The sequence below is a fragment of the Streptopelia decaocto genome (genome assembly GCF_964273445.1).
Source record: "Streptopelia decaocto genome assembly, chromosome: 1".
NCBI classification, from domain to species: domain Eukaryota; kingdom Metazoa; phylum Chordata; class Aves; order Columbiformes; family Columbidae; genus Streptopelia; species Streptopelia decaocto.
In genome coordinates, this window is record NC_138663.1 from 62816050 (window position 1) to 62837401 (window position 21352).

General features: G+C 41.0%; 1 protein-coding gene across 2 annotated transcripts in view; it reads left to right on the forward strand.

Annotated features, from left to right (window-relative positions):
* TBXAS1 (thromboxane A synthase 1) overlaps window positions 1–21352 on the forward strand; it is a 236937-nt gene that overhangs the window by 43987 nt on the left and 171598 nt on the right. Inside the window, exon 2 of one of the 2 annotated variants that reach the window (XM_082045892.1) lies at window positions 11719–11812. The exons of the other annotated variant lie outside the window; for it this stretch is intronic. Coding sequence (XP_081902018.1) covers window positions 11719–11812 — 94 coding nt within the window. The remainder of the gene's footprint in view (window positions 1–11718; window positions 11813–21352) is intronic. 2 annotated transcript variants of the gene reach the window in all.

Genomic DNA, 21352 nt, shown 5'->3' on the forward strand with positions numbered 1-21352 from the left:
AGCATTTTGATTTCATGTGCCAGGAGCGTTTGAGACTGTGTAACTTGAAGGAGAGAGGGTGAGCTGGGACCAGGGTGCAATAGCAGGTCCTTTGAGAGATACTGTGAAGGGATTCTTCAGCAGATTCGTATGGTACATTACTCGTGCAACAGTATGTCAGATGTTAAAAAACCCAAGAGTCAGCAGGCGACAGTAGTGGACTTTGTTAGCAGAGAGCAATGATTACAAAATTATATCCAGGAGCCTGCCAGATAAACAGTTCGAGAAGGGACGTGACTGATATGAGAGCAAAGACGCTTCATTAAAATTAGCTCTTCCTGTCCTGTGCACAACCACTTCACAGAGAGGAGGACGGCGGCTGTGTGGATTATGGAAGATTCAGACAAGCAGGCTGCAGAGTAAGCTGTCATGTGCTATGACACCGAGTAATGCAAATCAACTCTGTTCCAGGAAAGCCATTTCCATGTCAGCCTCTAAACGAAAATTATCTGACTTGAACAAGGGCTTCTTTATAATGTTAAGTGAATTATTCTTAAGGATTGGAATTTGTCTGTGTCATCGAGGAATGGCCAGAATGGACTTCAAAGTACAGCCTGGAGATGAGATAATGTGCAACAAGCACTTTTTTTTTTTTTTTTTTTTTTCTTTTATAACCAGCAACCAAGAGAGGAGCATGTCAGCTTAAAAAGTATCTTTCTGTCTGAATGGTCCAACCTGCTGTTTTATAAGTAATGTGTGGTGTTACTGCATTTTTTCGTGATTAAAGAAGGAAAATACCTTTCAGTCGATTCTGCTCTGGGTTTGACACTTCGTGCATACCCAGTGTTCCTAATCCTGCGTTTAGTTGGTTGCTCAGTCTCTTTATGGTTTGAATGGGTGATTTGGAGCTCCAGGAAACCCCAGTTGCTTTTGTTTTGTTTTTCATCTGGATAGCACTTGGGAGCAACATTTGAGCCCACTTTTTTTAGGCAGCTTTTCAAGTTCAGAGACTCTCCTTGAAGTTTGCTGCCTGCAATCCTTTCATTCAGTCTGTTTGAAATTCTGCTTTTCCTCGGCTTTCTTTGGCATCTATTCAACTACCTTCTGTTTTGTAGTAGGTATCAGCCTTTGTTAGTGGCCCACAATAGCTTACTTGGGCTGGTGATGGTGATTGACTGCTCAAGCCCACTGAAAGGTGATTGAAATAATTTCAAGGTTGTTCCTATCTCATACCAATGGTTGCTAGTGCTGGGGTAGAGAATAAAAGTTAGGCATATTCCTTGCTCTAGCTACTTTTTCTCTTACAAGATGAGTTGACATTATGAAAAGGACTAAGCTACTCCTCTTTCCTGTCAGCTCGACTCTTGTCAGTCCATAGGTACTCAAGAAGTCACAAATAAGGTACAAAGGAAAAGAGGAGGCTGAGTTTATATTCTGTATTTCCACCAGTCTTTGAACCCTACTGCTGTACTTCCACTCACTGTTCCTGTGTGCAGGAACCTTGAAGTTGGAAGGATTGGCTCTTCTTCCCTTCAGAAATTAATGATGTTTTTCTTTGGTGGCCACAGTACTTTGCTGCTTTTCACAAAGGGAGCTCTAGACACCCTTCACTTTAATTCTAGTGGTGTTAAATCAATGCAGCAAAACAGAGAGCTCTGGACTTTCCCTATTTAGATGTATGTATGGTAGCTTCTCTTGTTTGTTCTGGGGTTATGCAGCCAGCACTGGTGCTATTTCATGATATAGCAGATTATCATTTGTTCCCTGAAGCATTCCCACTTTTAGTGGGTCCTTTTATACTGCTTCATGTTACTGGTTCAACCACCTGCCAGGAAAGGGGATCACTCCTCTAGAGGTGCTTCTGCCTCCTTTGTACCTGAATGGAGTGGGTGTGTGAAGTTTAATTGAATAATTTATAGTGATTTTTATTTTATTGGGAATGATAGAATATGAGGGAAATAGAGGACTGAAAATCCGAGCAGAAAAAGAAGAATGAAGAAGCATCTTTTCTCCTTGTGGAATCAGAGTACTACGAGGTTTCAAGTCATGGGGAGCAGGCAGTCTCCAGTATTAATTTCAAGTTTATCATAGGCTGTCTGGCATGTACAGTATTATAGCATCTTTCCTGTAATTAAGGGTCAGGCAACATTGTCATTGTTACCCTCCAACCATAATGGATTAGAACTTGCATAAAATAACTAGCTGTGAGCTGAGATTTTATGTGCACTCTTGGACTGAGAGCCAGCACTTCTTTTATTTTTAATCTGGCATACTTAATTATAGGCGGGTCTGAGAGCACCACAAATTAAGGTTGTGTGATGCTCTCATTATACAAGTCTCTTTTCAGTTGCCGATTGCTTTATCAAACTCTAAGCAGCTGAGCCTGAAGTTTTCCAGGGCTAGTGTCTGCCTTAGGTGGAATTATTGAAATATTTCAGTTAAAATAATTTCTGAGGCTGAAGAAAAATGCTGGTTTGTTTGTTTTATTTCTGGGAATTTTTTTTAAATTACTCTTTAGAGGTGGTGTTTGATTTTTATATTAGCTTTGACACAGGGATTCAAATATTTGGTGAGCGGAGGTGGTTTTTGTCAGTGTATGTACTTCTTGCCTTTCTCATGCAAATTTGGGAAAATCATAAGTCTTTGAAAAATTGCAGTTAGCACACATTCACCAAAACCTATTATGTTGATATATAATTTTAAGCTAATATTTCTGATTCTGTCTTTGTTGCCCATATTCACACCATTTATCTGTGCTGAGGGCTGACCGGACGGCAAGTTCCTGAGAGTAGCTCAACTTGCTCCAATTACAAGAACCAAGAAAAGCATTTCTGTAATGGATCCCCCACACGATAACATCCACAAGCCTTGGGCACAAGAACTGCAAGCGGGGACCCTGTTTCACTTCTCCACCAGCCCTTTTTCCCTCGACTCATCCACCACCTCTGTGCAGCGCTGCCGGGAGGAGGGAAAGTTTGTGGACCACGGGTGTTCGAATGGCAAGAAGGGAGAGGACTTTGTGCAAGAGGTCCTGGGATAAAACGCTGCATGGAGGATAGTGAATGGCTGATATGAAACAGCATGGGAAGGGTTCAGTTGGGGAGCTCACAATGGGAGGTGAGGCAAGTTGGTCTGTGCAAGTTGGAAGCGGAGATTTGGCCTGGCAGTGGTGGCAGGACTGTGGATGAAAAAGACCGAGGATGGTGGTGGAGCTACCAGAGGAGCAGATGAGGGCTCACTGGTAAGGTGTCTGCACCCAACAAGGAGCCTAGCATTTTGGTTTAGGAGCTCTTCAATTTTGCTGCTTTTTATTTTCTTTTTCCCTTCTTTAAAGGATGTATTAGAGACACCCTCTGGCAGGCGGTGCCTCGCAGGTCCCTTGTGTGAAAGACAACCTGCTTCTTCTGTCAGCTTCACCATTAGCTCACTTGGCAAAGGTCTCTGCCATAGTCCTAGGGTCTTTTGATGACCCCTAGGGATTCAAAATGATGCAATGTGATGGATTTTTAATGAGCTTTTAAAAAACCCAAGAACTTGCACAGAAAATTGCATTAAAGGCACAATATTGAGGTTATAAAGTCAAGTACACACAAGTTAGGAAATGCCAGAACAAAGTTGGGCTGTGGACCATTAATCCAGGCTTTCTGCACGTTATGAAGTGATCTCTGGCACTGTGATCACATCTGTTTCTGGTCAGCAGGACCTCTGCCCTGTACAGTGCACTGGATGGATGGTGGCCTCTTGATGTTAACTTAAAAATAAGTAAATAAAATAATTATTTCATGTGCTATGTAATCATGAGGTCTGTCTGCATTTATCCAGAACTGTCTAAAGGGAGGTGAGTATTCCTGGCAGTCTGTCAGAACTGCTCATTTGAGTCTACAAGTGGGGAAGATGCCTGAGGGTTTGTTCCAGTAACTCTTTGGTGCCTGCTGTGTGTACAGTGACAGGCTGATCTCAAAAAGGGAGAAAGGACTGTGTTCCCCATCTTGCCTTTGGTCAAGGAAGACATCTTGGGCCCAAAAGCACTGGGAGGCATTGAGTCTCTTGAGGTAATTTTGTCTTTCCCAGGGCTTTCTCTGGCAGATGCAGTCCTTGTGCCAGGTGGTTCTTAATAGCGCCGTCTGGCTTTGTACATACTGTTGTTGTTGAGGAATGTGGGACAAGACCTGAACTCTAAAACCCTGACAGCAACAGATAGCGAGGAAGTTGTCTGAGAGACCAGAACTGCATGGATTAAAAAACAAAAGGCAGCTGAGGTACGTACATGCTAGTGGGAATACGGCTTGGCTTTGGCTGCACAGCACATCACTACTTGATGTATATGCTGGATAACATTTCAGGAATGCAGCCACCACAGCATTGCAACCCCGTTTTGACCCTATGAAATAAGGGCCCTGTGGCCTAGTGAGTACCTCCTTTGTGGTTATGAAAAGCAAGAATGATCAGGCTCCCAAACAGACTTGCCTCCATCACTTTAAACATGAAGATGCAACCCTCATCCATACCATTGTTCCTGGTGTGTAGGAACAGTTGAGATGCATACAGAAACAGGTGCCATGTTCTCTGCAAATGGAGTTGCATCACTAGGATATGAAGTTGCATAGAGGAAGAAAAAACTTCACAAGCACAGTTTCTGAAAATTGAGTTTCTAGCAATGTACTTCTTCATGCAAACTTCTGTTCTGGCTGAAGCAAGAACATTTATGGCTTTGAGGTGGTATCATTTTCTTCTGTGTGCCTCACAATATCTGCGTGAATAAAAAAGAGGAAGAGAAAATTTGTCCTTAAGAAAGGTATGGTACCAGTGTTCCTGGGGAACAAAAGGAAGGCTTGGCCTGTGGTTAAGGCAGTGGGCTGTGATGTGAGAGCTGAGCTTAGTTATCAGCTCCAACCCAGGCTTCCTGGCCTCACATACACCAAACCTCAGATCTGCTGTGGACAGTCCTCCTGGTGAGGAGACCACCCTTTGCATTCACATGGGGTAGAGGTACCACCTCCTTTCCCAAGGATATACATTGCTATAAGGACGCAACAGACTCTGCTGCTGTTGACCTCCATCATTTTCTTTAAAGGTGTTGAGCCCATAGTGAGGAACTGAAGTTGTGGATTTATGACTCTTGTTCTTTTGTTCTTTATTTGGAAAAGTCACTGCCCAGTGTGAAGGGGCTACACTCCGAGAGAGGTGATGAAATATTGTCATTGGCCTGCTGTACGGACCATCTGTCTCTACCAGGGCTACTCCAGACCATGGTGAAGCATGTTGGCTTTCTGTATGAGCTTTTTCATTTAATTGGCCTTGAATCACTGCTATTTTTTTGTACTTAAAGTAACTTGCAAAACTTTAAACACACTGTGACATCCTTATTACAACCAGTCCCTTGAGCCTATTGGTTCTCTAAGATAAGAGACACTAAAAGAACTGTTCATTGGACCAGAACAGTATGGATTAAAAAAATTCTTGTTAAGCAGATAGATGAGGTATAAATTTAATATTGGGCATATAATTTGGCCTTTCCTGCATGTTATTGCTGGTGCCTTAGCAGATGTTTCAATGAAATAATAATGCTATGGTCATTTAGGTTTTGCAGCTGGAAAACATCTGCCCCTGTGGAGGCAGATGGTGCAAGTGTGTGTAGTCTGTCTTTTTCTTGTGCAATTATGTCAAAATTAAAACACTGAGAGCGCATGCAGGTGATTAAGGAGAGCAAGTGTTACATGGAAGTTCTCATTATCTCTGAAACTGGTATTACAGCTCTAGAAATTCAGAGCTTAAAAGTATAGATTTGTTGAGCTTGAAAATGAAATTGCAATACTCAAATAGCCTTATCCCAAGCTGGCTAAAGTCTCTTTTGAAGCTTACCTGTCAATGTACTGAAATTATACTTGTGATATTCTGTATATTTTTTTTTGAGGAATAGTAATAATTCCTTAGTCTGAGCCTGGTATTCTACGCAACCAATTGTATTTTCTTTTAGCAAAACCCTCCATCTTGACTAGGAGTACTGCTAGGTAAGAGTAAAGGGCAATTTGGTAACCCTTGTTGACCAAGGTTGGCACAGGTTATAAGAGAGATTTACTTTCCCCATTTTTCCCTCTTCTGCTTTGTGAGAGAGTGCTTCAGGACCTACCTGTCTTCTGGGTGGGAACAGCTGATATAATTTTATGTTTTGTTTTTCTTTTTAGTGAGTACACTGTTTGGAGGTAATAACCAGAGGTTGTTGTATCCATCTGGGGTGGTATCCACTTTGGCTGCAATACTCACCCACTTGCAGGAACTGGCTTCTGCATGTTCCTCCATCAGAATGGGACCAGATAATGATTTTCTGTCTTTAACATCCTGAATATCAGACTAGAGGAAAGACTTTTGTGATGGCAGGTCTCCAGTAACCCTGAAAGACTTGTGTGATGGCAGGTCTCCAGTGACCCTACTGCAGTATTTGTAATGCAGAATTTCCCAGAGAGGGTGAAGAGCAAAAAGTCGAACTCTGTAGCCAGCTGGAGTTGATATCAATGTTTTGGTGAAACTGTACTGTCTAGGCAGCGCTCCCAGGAATACTTGTGTATTTTATATGAGCCATCATTGTAATGGGGAGGCTACTGTTTTTTTGTATATTATCATTAATTTGTGAACAAAATACATCCTAGTGTTAACTGGGATCTGGTATGGGTATATGTAAAGAGAGGCAAATAGATGAAAATGCATGGTGGTTATCTCTTGTTTGGCAGAATAGATTTCATTTATCTCAGCAAATTACTTTGTTTTTCCACTCCACCTTCCAAAATACACACCTCCCATCTCCCAAAAATGAGAGTAAATAACATCACTTTTTTGTTTTGTTTTGTTTTGTTTCTTAGTGTCCTAGTGTCCTAGCTATAGCTTTCAGATATTATTAGATTGTATATTACTTAGATGGTGAAGGAATGACACACTTTCTCTATTGAGACAAATTTAGGGTAATTTCAATGGTATGTTGAACTCCAGGATGCAGAATTGACCGCTAATGTTATCTGCTACTCAAATTGATTTAACTTAATGGTAGAATGTATAATACTTTTCCTTGCAGTTCTGATCAGTACTGACCTGGCTGGACAGACAGCTAGTTCTTTCGATTATATATATATATATCACAACTTCTGTTAATTACCTGTTGATTTTAACTCTTTCTCTTTATTTTCTACATGTTGTTTTGTGGAGACAAGTTCATATTGCAGAGTGCTTAAATCTGCAGTGCTACCCTACAGGAATGTATTTGTCATGTTATCTTTCTTTTAACAGTCATGTTTAATATATCCAGAGAGCATCTAGCTCTGAGTGGCCATTTGAACAGCTTCAAAGAGTCATTGAATTGTTTATTGATCTACTTCATTACTGCTGTTCCTCTGGTTGCTTTTGATGTCTTGTCACTTTGTTCAAAATACACTGCCAGGGTATTAAATTAATAGTTGTGTAGGAAGCCCAACATGTGTAAATATTAGGGTATGCTTATCCTTTGAGTGAGAATGTGCTAGATTGTCCAGTAAATATTGCTGCCATCAGTTTTATCCTTTTTCCTGCCCTTCTCTTTGCACAAGGACTCCTTCCTCTCTTCCTCTTAAGAAAACTGAAGTGTCTGAGGTTTTGTCTTTAAGGTTTTATAGCGTTTTGCCATTGGAAGCTTACAGACTTGTTCCCTGCTTATGAAAAAAAAATTGATTAATTTTCTCTCTTTCCCTTTAATCTTTTCCATGTGTGTCTCTTACATTTGTTATATTCAGGAATTAAAAGTCCCTGCTATATTTTTTTCCTTTAATTGATTTATTTAATATTTTTTTTTTGCGGATTGTTAAGCTTCTGGAATAGACAACAACCTATGGCAGGGAGTTCCGTAGTTAGTATATTGATTACCTGGAAAAATGCTTCATTTTTAATCCTACCACCTGATTTATTTTATTTTTTTTTTCCTTTTTTAATAGTGAGCAATAATTCTTTACTTATTTTCTTTAAACCATTCAGGATCTTAAATATATTTGTCACATCCTGCATCAGTTGCTTCTTTTCTCTTCCAGGATTAGATTATAGCCTGTTTGCTTATTCCATGTACAGAAGTTGTTCCGTATCTTTGGTCATCTTGGTCACCTCTCAGTATCTCTTCTATTTCTAGATTTTGCATTTGACTTACCCTGTCTAGTTCATTGGCCGGTCATCTACCCATAGTGTGCACCCACAGCAACAGCAGGAGCTTGTCTGATAGCAGATTAATTTTTGTGATAAATTAACACGGACGTGTGGTAAGTGGCAGAGTGAGAAATAAGACGTCGTGCTGGTGATAAGGCAGGCTCACAACCATTTCATTTACATGGACAGCTGCTCCAGATGAACATCTTGTGACTGCCTACAAGGCAACACTGCCTTTGTGTACTCTTGGGGCTTCCAGCTCACCTCCCCTTCCCAGCAGCAGAACCTGGCCGCTGTTTTCCCCCTGCATTGAGCACACTGTTCTGATTTACTGGCCAAGTATGTGTCATGGGTGTGCTGAGTAGCTGAATCACATAAATTAGCCTGTTGGATTTATTGGTTGCTTCTGGCTGAAAAGGGAAAGGTTTGTGTCATGAAGCTGTCAGATTTTTGTGTTGCTGATGTTCATTGTGTGTTATACAAGGTAATTTTTATTTCCTTATTTTTTTAAAAGAAGCCCCCAAGTCACTTTTTCCCCCCACACAAAATGGTGGGAATGAGCTGAAATATTGCAGAGGTGAGGAAAAAAGGCTCTTCAAGTAATATTTAAGCTTGCAGAACATGCGCTGTTACATTAGAAATGGCCAAGGTCAAGATTACCTGTGCGATGTTAGATCTTCCTTCTGTTGTGCATGCAGCACCATCAGTCTTTACACACTCGAATACTTTCTGCTTGAGGTTTTTGTTTTTTTTCTCTTTTTTTTTTTTCTGCAAAACTGCAGATATTTCAGCAATACCAGAAATATTGTGAAATATTAAATAAATAGGGCAGAGCTAGAGGTGTTTATTAATGACATTGCTTTTTTTTCCTGCTGGCCCTACCCTTTCATTTCAGCGTGTAGCTTGACTACAGCACTTCTGTTTCCCATCTCATTGTATATCATGTTTCCTTACCTTTTGAAAACTTACTTCAAATGTAACTGAATAAAAAGCATCACAGAAAAACGTGTTAGGAGGGAAAAAGGAAAGCAAGTGCTCAGCTGTATGGAGCTGTCAGTGGCATTCAGAATTTGACAAAGAAGAACCTCTCATCGAAGCATAGTCTTCAGAGTCTGGGTGTTTCTTACCTTATGAAACCGGGTGCACTATACTCATTGGTTCTGCTCCTTTTTAAGTATTTAGTGATCACATTGTTTACTCTGTGTAGCGTAAGGCTCTGTTGTAGTCACTTTTCACAGAGCTTCTTAAGGGCATGGTTATTGCCGGAGTTAGGTTAATGGTTGGACTTGACGATCTTGAGGGTCTCTTCCAACCAAAATGATTTTATGATTCTGTGAAGACCAGGAGTCTACAGAGTATCCAGTCTACAGTGAAATTAGCAATTGACTGTAGCCCAGCCCTGGTGTTTTGTGATCTGCCATTATTTTACAGCAAAAACATCTGGGCTAAAATGCCGCAAAATTGACAGGTTTCCATTGAGAGAGATTTTCATCTTTTCCACTAGTTACATACTGAAGATGAGGACTTTGCTATGACACAAAGACACTTTAGGAAGATTTCAAACAGCAGCAAAAAATCCTCTCTTTGGGAAAGAAAATGTATTGTGTAGGCTGTTTGTTGTTTTGAAGTTAAAACATTTTTTTCCCAAGAGTATTAGCTGTTTCAATAAAGAAAAATGCTTATATTTTTAATATGTATAAAATGTGTAATAAATGTCAACTTTATTCCATGATACCCTGTCATACTGAAATAATACTCTTGCATAGTCTAAAGACACATCATTTCTATTGAGAGGTTTGAACTTCCCTCTCAAAAAAACATTGTTGCTATTTAAAAATGATCAAATCTCTATCTTCTGATTATGTTTTTTGTAATATATCTGCACAAAAGAAGAACCATTAAGAGAATACATACTGTGCTGCAGGAAATCTTTTCAGGAAACAAAAGTACAAAAAGCTGCTAACTCGATGCTTAAGGCGCATTCTGTTTTGCTGGTCATGTGAGATTTAATTATCTTAATTTTATATATATAATTTCAAAATGTTCTCTCTCTCTTTGTCTCTCTCTCTCTTTCTCTCTTTCTTTCCTCCTCTGCTAGAGAAAAAGACCAGTTTCTGGTCTTTTCTCTCCCCTCTCCTTCCTGATGCCCAAGAGCTGTGTGCTGTTTGCTCATTAGGTTACATTCCAGCCTGCATCATGTAGGGCATGTCAAATGAGGCATGTTTCAGTTATTGGACCTGAAGGAGGAGAGATCCAAGTCGTGGGAATGGGTTAGCAGAGTTTTTGGAGTCAACAGGGCTGTATACTGGGATAAAGAGGGAGTCAGCCCATTGGGAGGTGAGGGTGTTGCTTCTGCTGTCTCTCTATTATGTCATTCAGATGTCTTGCAGACTTGATACAGTAAAGTAGTTGATATCATGACCCCTACACTATGTGCAGTTCACGGGTTTTATTTTGGGCTAGATTTAAGTTGCTCCCATGGCTAAATAGTCTCACTGCACCTGGGGTCCAAAGCTGAAGGATTGCTCATTAGTTCAGACCTACCCTGGTAAGAGATGAAGGATTGGAGCAGAGCTTCAAGTTCAGTTACCTCTCAAAAAGGTGTGGTTGCATAGAATTGTCATAGAATTGTCATGCAGGGGGAGAGCTTTAAAACTATACTATTGCTTGGAGCCAAGGTGCTAATATAGACACAGCCTTTATCAATCTTAAAGATCTTTTGCCCTGGTTCTCCTGGTGATAGCATTCAGTGTGATAATATTCACTATTATTGAGTCTTTGCCTAATCAAAGCTGCTGCTGTTAGCTCCTGCTCTTCCAGGTTTCACTAATTGAAGTACACTGAGTTAAATCCATTGTTTGTATTAAGAAAGGGGGAGGAAAGGAAAAAAAAAAAAAAGCTATGAGGTTAGATTTTTCTTTTTTTCTCTTTTTTTCAGTGTTGCCCCTGTCAACATGCCACAGTTTCATCTGAAACAAGGGATGCATAAAGCTTTTCAGTCTGAGTTTTGTTCCTGTGTATTTTTTATCTTTGTTAAATTTGCTGACTGGCAGCAGGGAAATCACTTAATCAGCATATCTGGCCCAAGTAGTAGACTTGACTTGAACATACTGACAGTGTCTTGGCTCATGTATGACTGAGACTGGTTTGAATTCTTGTTCTGTGGTCTGTATAGGTGATGGAAGAAGAATAAAGTAGTCTGCAGATATATCTGGTTCCCTTCCCAGCTGTGCCACAGTAGTCAAAACCCAAATACCTATTTTGATCTCGTTTGTAACCTCACGTGAGTCACTTCTGACTTAGAAGACCTTCTGTGAGCGGAGGAACAGCTCTCTATTCCTACTGCTCAATTTGAAGGCCTGTGTTTGAGGCTCTTTGTTCTTATGCCTTCTCTGAAGCACCAGTCTACTGCATTTATTTCTGTGACCTGAGGAGCAATGTCACTACATTGGCAGTTCTGTTTGGCCAACATAGTAAGCATTTTCTCCCTTTCCGAATCCAGGGAAGTCATCTGCACTAATTACTATGGTAAATCCTGTCATGACAAGACCCAAAATTAACTTACTACCTCATTTTTTCCAGGTACTCCACATCTGCATTCTCCAAACTAAGCAAAGTAGGGATCCGACATCCTCCACCTCTTCCTTTTGTTGGAAACCTGTTCTTTTTCCGTGAGGTAAGATATGTTTTTTTTCTTTATCTATCAAAGTGATGGGAAGAGTGGATAAGACAAATTGAAAGGACTCCTACACTTCAACATTACCATCTCTTCAAGTATCTCCTTCTGGAGAGAACAAGCAAACCTCAGCTTTTTGAGTGAATTAGTAGAAGAAGTTGTGTGCAAGCAGCTCTAATTTCAGGGTAAAATAAACTTGAGGGAAAGAAAATGTGTAAGCTCCTGCAGTTAATTACTTGAGCTTTTCCAAGAAAGTTCATGCCCTCAGTGAAATAAACTTAGTTATGTGAATGGAGCAGATTATGTTAACTAGCCCCAACTGGTTTGTTCCGAGTGGTTTTGGCTTCTACGACCTTTCTGTTTGTTTGTGCTTTTGCTGATTGTATACATTTATTTTAAAGCTTGTAAGGTTTCTTGCTCCTAAGCAGTAACTGGAATTAGGCTCCAGTGAATGCTGTTGCTCTGTGCCCCTAGTGTTGCTGTCCTGGACTGGGAGGAGGAAGAGACAGAGGGGAAGTATTGGGATTCTGCCTCCAGATTTCACTCACTTATTTTTCTCACCCATCTCCTTAGTCTCCTAACACTATTAGTTTTATGTTCCTTGCTGGATTTCAGTAATGCTTCTGAGGGTCCAAGATCTCTTAATCATGAGGAACTCCATTTGTCTGGTTGGATCTTGCAGTAAAATCTCCCTAGTGTGTCTCTGTTACAGTCCAACACCTTTTCAGGAAACCTGGGCTAAGTCCAGCTGCTGCCTAATTCCCTCTTTTAAGTGCATGTTCATCAGTATCCATGCTGCGATTTGAATTATTAACGAGCATATAGTGCCTCTTACATTGGTCTTCATGGTGATTGTTCTGTCAATATCTGACTCATTATTAGGTAAAACCCATTTAAATACTGGTTTTATGTGTACATATGATTTCATTTAGAAAATAGCATGAAAGGTAGACTTGATCCACTTTTGATTAATTTGAACTGGAATTGACAGGGTGACTTTAACATACAGGAGATGCTGGTGGTGTGGAATACAGTACCAGTTCATTCTCACTCTTCTGGTTTAAATTCAGCTGAATGGCATGAAGCTACTGATTCTGTAGCTATTTGATGACAAAATCCAGTTATTAGCCACCTGCTAACACTTGCTGTAGAAGAAGGTGCCTGGAGAGTAAGTTATTTTGATATGTTGTAGATAGGCTTGCCCAGTACCAGTGTACAAGTAGAACGTTTTTGTGAACTGTTATCTATGATCTGTTAAGCAAATTTCATTGTCAGATTTGCATTTGTTGAATTAAAGCAGGCTAATGAAGAAAAGATAAACTTGACTTTACTAACTTCTGCGAACAAAGAAAAAAATTAAAGGTAGCTATGAAATTGTATCTTGGAGTATCAAGAAACAATAATTCCAGATATGGTTTTTAAATAGAGTGATGCAAAACCACAAGTCCCACCACACTATATGTCCAGCACTACCACATTTCACTGTCCGTCTTCCCTACAGTCCTATCACTGCTGGTAGGAACAGGCAGGAATGAGTCCAGGCTCTTTGTTATTTTCCTTTCTTCCCTCATGTATTTTGCTGTGTTTCCTGGACCTGCTACTGTGGCTGCTTTCGTATAAATAGTGCCCATAGCAACGTGCCAGTAATAGGAGAGCTGCTTTTATACTGCAGGCTGTTCTCTACAAGAGTGTTTTCTGGAGCACAAGTGCTCTCACTGCAGTCAGTAGAGGAGAGCTTCTACTTTCCCTTCCCCAGCCAGGGAGAAACAGAGGTTGCTCATCACCTTCCCGGGTATGGGGATGATTTTTGGGGTGTAGCTGTGAAGGGCACAATGAGCAGCAGTTGGTTGGCAGCTGAGGTTACTCTTTTTTTTTTTTTATTTAGGAAGTAGCAAAACATTGATTTGTTCTGCTGCTACATCTATAATGTTAAGAAGTTTTTGCACTTGCATGTTTATACAACCATGTATTTTCACTAAACTGGCTTTTTAGGGAGTCTCCCTTCTAAATATGCCAGCTCCTCGGCATTGCCAATGTTGTGCAGGGAAAATCCACAAGACACACTCCCACTAGATCATCAGACTAATGGTTTTCAACCCATGAACACTTATTTCAGAGGAATTAATGAATGGTGACTAAGAGGAATGAATTTATATGTTTCCAGTGTCCAATTTGGTCTGCAAATCCACACAGGTTGAAAATCCCTGGACAACAGTGAGATGTAGAAGAGAAAGGGAAATCAAAACGCTTCCGCATATACAGCCTTCTAGTCCAAAAATTGTCTTCATCTTATGGTTTCAGGCTTTCTTCCTAGAATATGGTTGCTAGAAACCTAAGGAAAAAATAAAGGAGGAGAGGGAGTCCCTTTGACATAATCAAGTAAATCTAGGACCTGGGGATTTAAGAAAAAACACTAAATATCAAAAGCTCTCAACAAAATTGTAGGAGTAAGCAGTACTTCTCAGTTTGTAGTGGCATAAATTCAAGGATTTTCTTGTCTTTCGCTTACTTGGGTGTAAATCAGTCCTGCTGAAGTGAACAGAGGTTCTTATTTTGCTCCGCTCTATATGTCAATAGAGCATCAGGCCTTATTGTCCCCCCTCTTTTTTGCTGTTATTCTTCTTCTGTAAGTGTGCCTGAAAACAAGTGAACAATGCAAGCAGGATTTGACCAACAGTGCTGGCTTGTGATGTCTCAATAAACTTTCAAACATGTCTTAAACAAGAAAATGCTTTCACTGTGAGATTTTTTTGAAAGAGTTATTTCAGGGATTTCTTGAACAGTGTATTTTCTATGAGTAAACTAAGAGTTGCTGTTAATATAGTGTCTCTGAGAGAGGAAGTGCTGAAAGTTAAGGGGCTAAGGGAAATGCAACAGGAAAGACCTATCTCCATCACAGGGAAACAGACTTCAGGAGCTGATTCATTGTTTTGCTCTAAGTTACTCCTTTTCTCTCAAGTACAATGAAAGAGATAATCGCACCCTGAAACTAAAACATGTCCAAATTAATCACCTTATCTCAAAAATGAGAAGGAAGAAAATTATTGGAGTTCTGCAGCTGGGAAATTATCCAAGTCCAAGATATTACATTAAAAATTCTTCCATTGCATGAGAACAATTTGTGGTGGGCAAGTCTGATGTAATAGTAAATATGATTAGGCTGTTTAAAAAAAGCAGCATGTTCAATTTTCCCAATAACCAAGCAGACTTGCAGCAGACAGACAGCTGTTTTACTAGAAACTCCTGACTGTTCCCCCACCTCTCCATATACTGCATTTTTCCTACCAGTCTGTGGAAAAATGTGAGGTTTGTTTGCGAAAACCGCGTAATGGGAGACACAAGGGTATACACAGCATGGACTTTCACAGAGGGATCTGCATGGGTTTCGGAGCAGCAGGTTGCAGAAAAATAAAACAAAACTCTCCTATTAATTCCCAGGCTAATGATTTTATTACGTGACATATGCTCTGGAAACCAAGACGGAACATGCGCTGCATTATGCTTCCTCCCGAAGAATCGCGGCAAACACTTGACCTGTTGCTATGGCTGTGCTGTTCTCTTCTCCCCCTTTCCCATTTCTTTTCTAAGAAGACAGCTATGCTGTTTTTCCATGTCACTGGCTCCAACATTTGCCTGGTACCGTACCTGTGTGCGCTGCTCCCTATTCAGCCTCCCAGAGAACAGCGCAGTGCTGCTGCAGCCTCGGGCTGGCGTTGTGGCTGCTTTGGGGCAGTGGTGGGTGTGTGGTTGGTTGCCTTGTTTTGCTACATGGTAGGCAGGATACGCAGTTGCACCCTGTGTGCAGTTGGGTGATGTGCTTTGGGTCCTTATAATGGCGTGATCTTGTGCCGCTTTCCTCCTGTTACTCCTCACAAGATCCAGGGATGCTTTTAACTGGCTGCGTGCTTGTATCCCTGTCTTGCATTTAATGAAAGACATCCCTCTCTTTAGCCCCTCTCTGCTTGGACAGAATACTCTCTTTATTTCTGTATGACCTACTTGTAGATCCTGGGCTACCCTGGAGCGGCCCATTCCTGCTGAATGGAAGTGGGGGCTGTGTGGCTGCTTTGTGTTGCATTCGGTTTGGGATCTGGCTGGGCTGTGTTGTTTTATGGCTGATGGGTGGGAGTGGGGAATGGGAGAGTGCAGGGAGGAAGCAGAGAGCAAACATGATCTTTTTCCACTAGGCATCCACCAAAAACATCCTCAGAGTTGGATGTAAAGAAAAATAAAAGGCAGAGTCCTTGCAGGAATCAAATTAACCACATGTCTAATTTTCAGCCTAGAAAGCAGTGCATCAGTGCTTAGAGAGGCTGCAGTGTTTACAGTTCTGGAATTTAATGACACAGCATGTAAATCCAAACAAGGTTGGAGAGAGGCATACGGTGAGGGGAGCAAAGAGGAGGGGGAAGGGAAGAAGAGGAGCTCTCAGGCTGTGGACCTGGATTTAATTACAAGAATAATATAGCTTACATTGACAGTGAAAGCCTGCATATGGTTTTGTGTTGCTTCACACAGATAAACAAGAGAGGAAGGGGATAGGGAGTGTGTGTTTTGCAACTTGATAGCTCTCTGTGTGGAAGCAAACAGGGTGTCCATGGCATCACCAACCAACCTGGCTTTATCTCCCCTAGTCGGCTGTGTGTGTCCACCATGGGCTGCTGACTGCCCGAGCAAACCCCACAGGGTGTTCCAGATCTTCTCTTACATTCTGGGAAACCCCCCCTTGACAAGGAGGCCCGTGCATTTCATGTGACATGAATACATGTGGTGCAGATCTAAACCTAGCCATGTCACAGTCTGCAACGTGACAGGAAACCTGGGGTTAGGTGTGTTTTATGTGTATATTCATACATCTATAAAGCCAGTCTCTTTTCCCTTCAAATATGCGTATTTTCCTAGTTTCAGCTGATACTCTGTGCTGCCTCCTTTGATCAGATGTTAGTGTTGTCAGATACCCTGACAAAGTCGGTGCGGTATCTGTTTGTGGGAACCTAATGCAGGAAATCGAGACATCGCAATTAGCTGACTCTCACTTGACTAAATGCTATTTTCACCCTTCGGCAAAAGCCAGACTGCTGGTTTCTCAGAAAAGCATTGGGTAGGGCTGTGCTGTGGCTCACCCCAGCTTCTCCCTGAGCTTGTGGGATCTCAGCAGGGTGATCCTGCCTTTGGAGGAGCGGGCTGTACTCCTCAGAGACCCTTCTTTAGAGGCTTTTTTGCACTTGATGTTTCTGATAGCTGTGTTTGCAAGGTATCCCTGAAAGTGATCCAACTTTAAATAACCTTTGTGGAAGCTGCTGACATCATTTAGGATACACAAAGCAACTGGCAGGTCTTAGATGACAGAAAAAGGGGGGTGAATCGTTGCTGCTCTGCTTGTGAATAATGGGGGCCCAAGCTATGACAGTGGTTGTGGTCATGACAGATGCTTTTTCTCTTTTAGACTATACTGTTTTTCCTTTGAGGGAAGAAACAGGTCCCTTTCATATTCCAAGGAATGGCGTGTTGCCTGTGTGGCTTCTTCCCAGAACAGTTCCCACATCTATTTTCGGTTTAGGGTTGGTTGGGTGTTTCCTGTGGACCTCAGTAGTTGTCCCTAGAAGGAGATGCAGACTTTATTGACAAGCAACATCATAGGTTTGCTATTCTTTAAGCCATGTTTTGGTCGTTACTTTTGGCATACTTTATGCTTGCTTTATTAAACACTGTGAGGTGCAGAGGCAGTGGCTGATGCAATTGCCAGCTGTATGTGAAGGGCTTTACCTGTTAAGTGGAACGGGGATGATGTTCTCCATGGCAGCACAACGAGTAAGGAGACTACAATAATTTTACGGCTTTCCCCAGGCTCGCAATGTGATTATGGTCAAGTCTGAGTGAGGCAAATATTTATTTCCTGGGTAAGCAAATCTCCTTCTTCAACTTTTACCTCTTTTTACTCACCTGCAAAATGACATAGATGGTGTTCTGCAATACACAGGTCTTGCTTTTTCAGGTTATGGTGAAATGCCTTGAGCAACTTCTCTGGGGACTTTGGTAGATCTGGGGAGGCTGATATCACTACTGTTTTCAATAATCTGGGGAGTTTGAAGGCAGAAGGGAGATTATATGATTTGGCAATAGTCACAGAGCAAGTGGATCTGTGAATCAATGCCAGGCCTAGCTCTGATCTATAAATAAAAGTGTCTGTGTAAGGTGAGTCCCCAGGATAACAGCACTGAAGGACACTTCTCTATTGTCCTATTCCATCCTTGACCAAAACCATTGTTTTTTGGGGTCAATGAAGAAATGTCTACCATATCCATCAGAGCAGAAGTCTACATTATAAATGACATGTATCTCCGAAGAGTGGTATAGGGGAAATTTGCCAGGTGTCATGCCTTTTCACCACTGTACTTGCATGTGCATTGCATAACCCTCTGGAATTTGCTATGTATCCCACTCTTTAAGCAGCATGTACTGCTAAATTAAAGCCAGCTCTGGCATAACATGTAGCAACAGCTAAGATAAACTAGCCATGCTGCACAGTAGCTGGGTTAAGAGAATGAAGATAATTTATAATTGCAATGGTGGTAGCATACAGACCCAGCATAATCACTTAAATTGGAATTTACCTTGGACCCCAGGATCCCTGCAATCATGCACAAGGAGTAGGATTCCCACAAGAAGCAGGGACCTTCACCTTGAAGAGCTGCACACGAGTGATATGACTAAATAGGAGGACTCCTGTAGCTGTTGTAGTAAACTTAATGGGCTTCTACACATGGACTTAAACACAGAAATATTTCTTCGGCATGATTGTCTTCAGTTTTGGATGTAGTCACCTCAGTGTGGCACTGGCCTGAAGAGAATGGAATTGGACTAAATAAAATCTTTTAGTCCTTGAAATTAAAAAAACCCAAGCAATAGACTCGGTGCTACAATGAATAAGGGCAATCTCTGTTGTTTGAAAAGAAATTGTAACTTGCTCACATTACTTGTAAATCTGGAGTTTAGCGGCATCATATTCTACTCACCTTCTTATTGAGATGTGGAGAAAACCATATTCAGAAAAACAGTTATTCTACGTCAGCAGGATCAGTACATATAATAATGGCCAGGTATCTGTTGTAATGCTAAAATTATAGCAGGCTCAGATTGGTTGTTGAGAACAGTTGTTATCCATGAGCCAACAAATTTAGCTGAGTCTTAACTTCATTAGCAGTGTCTGAATGCATTAGCCATATGCTCCTCAGCATATGGGTAAATACATAACAATTTATTTTCATTAGGGTTTTCTTATAAGTGCTGCTAACCCAAGCTCCGCTAGAAGTGTTTACAGCATGGCACGTCTCTTCAGATCAGAAGCTGGCCTTCTGTACAGCAAGTCATCCCGAAAGGCAAGGAAAACACTTCCCTCACCCTTTCTGAGAGTAGGAAGGTGCAGCTGCTGTGGGTCTGATCCTCTGCAGCTAGCTGGGCTCAGTTTCTGCAAGGCTTTATACTCAAATGAGTAGTAGAAGGCTTTGGAGAAGTGCCTGTTCAAACATGTGCCATTAAATCCTTGGTATCACTGTGTTCTGTCTTCTGGCTGCCTACTTTGTGCCTTGGGCAGCATCACCTCCTGGTAGCTTTGTCTGATTGTAAGACTCATGACCTTCTGGGCTCTCCTCCCCAGGCAGAAAGCAGAGATGAAACTTTAAGAGGGAACTGAGTGTGAAGCTGGGTCTTAGTCATAGCCCACAGTTAAATGGATGCAGTGCTGGAAAAGACACAGTGGGTTTGCAGGATGGGGACTGGGCAGGGCTGTGAGGCCTTCAATAGCTGCAGATGCGGGACAGATGTAAAGAAGCTGTTGCATGGTCAGGATTCACTTAATCTGTCAGAAATAAAGGAAACTATTTTCTGGAGAGCTCTTTTTTGGTATAAGCATTTAGGCAATTTGATCCAGAAATGCAAGTTGCCTAGAAAGACGTAGAAGTGTAAAAAAAGAGCAATCTTTCCAGAGAGGTATAAAGATCAAAAATTAATCGAATTCTCCATGTCCTCAGAGGCCTCAGCCCATGTCTAAGTGTAGGTGATGATGTGAAAACCAGAATCAACCAGAGTTGAATTATAACCAGATTTGTTTGAGAAGTCACTCTTGGCTGTGGGGTTTTTCTTTTATTTGTTTGTTTTGTTTTGTTTTTTTAAGAAAATGGAAAAATAAATCAACAGGAAGTCTAAACAAACCCATGTGCTTTTAAAAATAAGTTTTTCAAACTGTTCTTATTTGTTTGGTTGGTTTTGTTTTTTCTTTCCCACAATGCAATGCAGTGAAACGGATGATACAGTCTTGGGTTGACCTTGTACTTTTTAACTTTTCATTTTATTTCTATGATACTAGCCTTTTTCCTGCTTTCATTTTGTAATTTTTAAATATTCCATGAATTTTAGATGATTTCTAATAATGCAGAGGGAAAAGTGAAATATTCTTTGAACAATTGCACTGGTGCACTTTTAAGTATTCAGTAGAAAAAACAACCCACTCGCTGAACAACAGTGATTTTTATTTCACTCTGTGACAAGAAAAACAGAATATAAGCAAGAGAAAAAGAAACTGAAACCTATATATATTTAAAATACTCTCAGATACATATTTTCACAATAAACTATGCAGAACCCCACTAAAATGATTGCAAATTAGTCTTTACTGTTTTATGAGCTTCCATAGTTTCTGTGCACTATATATATATATATGTTTATTATTATTATTACTACTTTTTCCTCAGTTCTTGACATATGCAAAGCTGTTAACTTTTCATAGGTAGCATGATGCCAGAGGTGACCTAGGTAGGGTTAGTGAAAGCTGGGCCAGAGAAGCCATAAGAAGTTGCATGTGATGAGGAGTTTAAGTGTTCTCTGGGAAGGTGAATGTGACTTTAAACCTGGTGATTATGTTCCACTCAAGAAAAGGAAGAAGATAAATGGCAAGAGGAGGGTTTGGAGGGAAGTGTCCCTTTGGAAACACAGGAAAAGGGGATGGGGAACCCCAAAATCTTCATTGATTTCCCTCTATTTGCTTTTATGTCTATATATTGAGAGGGAAGAGCAGGCGGTAAGCCCTAGGTAGGATAAGGCACCTTGTGGCTCTAGAGGCTGGCCCAGCAAAGAAGTACAGAAAGGTATGAACAGGAAATGTATGATCGATACATGATTTTTGCAAAGGCTGAAGCTTGCAAAGGGATGAACGTTGGTCAGTTAATACACTGCAATATATGACATATGGTGCAAAGCACGTGGCCAGGCAGCTGGAGGAAGGGTGGTGGTTGAGTTGTCCTTCTTTGTGGTCCATGTCTGAGGAATCTTGGACAGGAACACCTTGCAGCCAAGGTGGGATGGAAAAGGTGCTTGATCACAGGCAAGGAGGAAATGGGAGAGCTTTGGGGAAAAAAGCTACAGTTGGTGAGCTTATACCAGGGGTCTCTATTTTAATAAATACACCCATAGAGTTCATGACAGATAGAATTAGGAACTACACAAGTATCTTACATTTGTGTTTAGATTTTTCACTATTTTTTT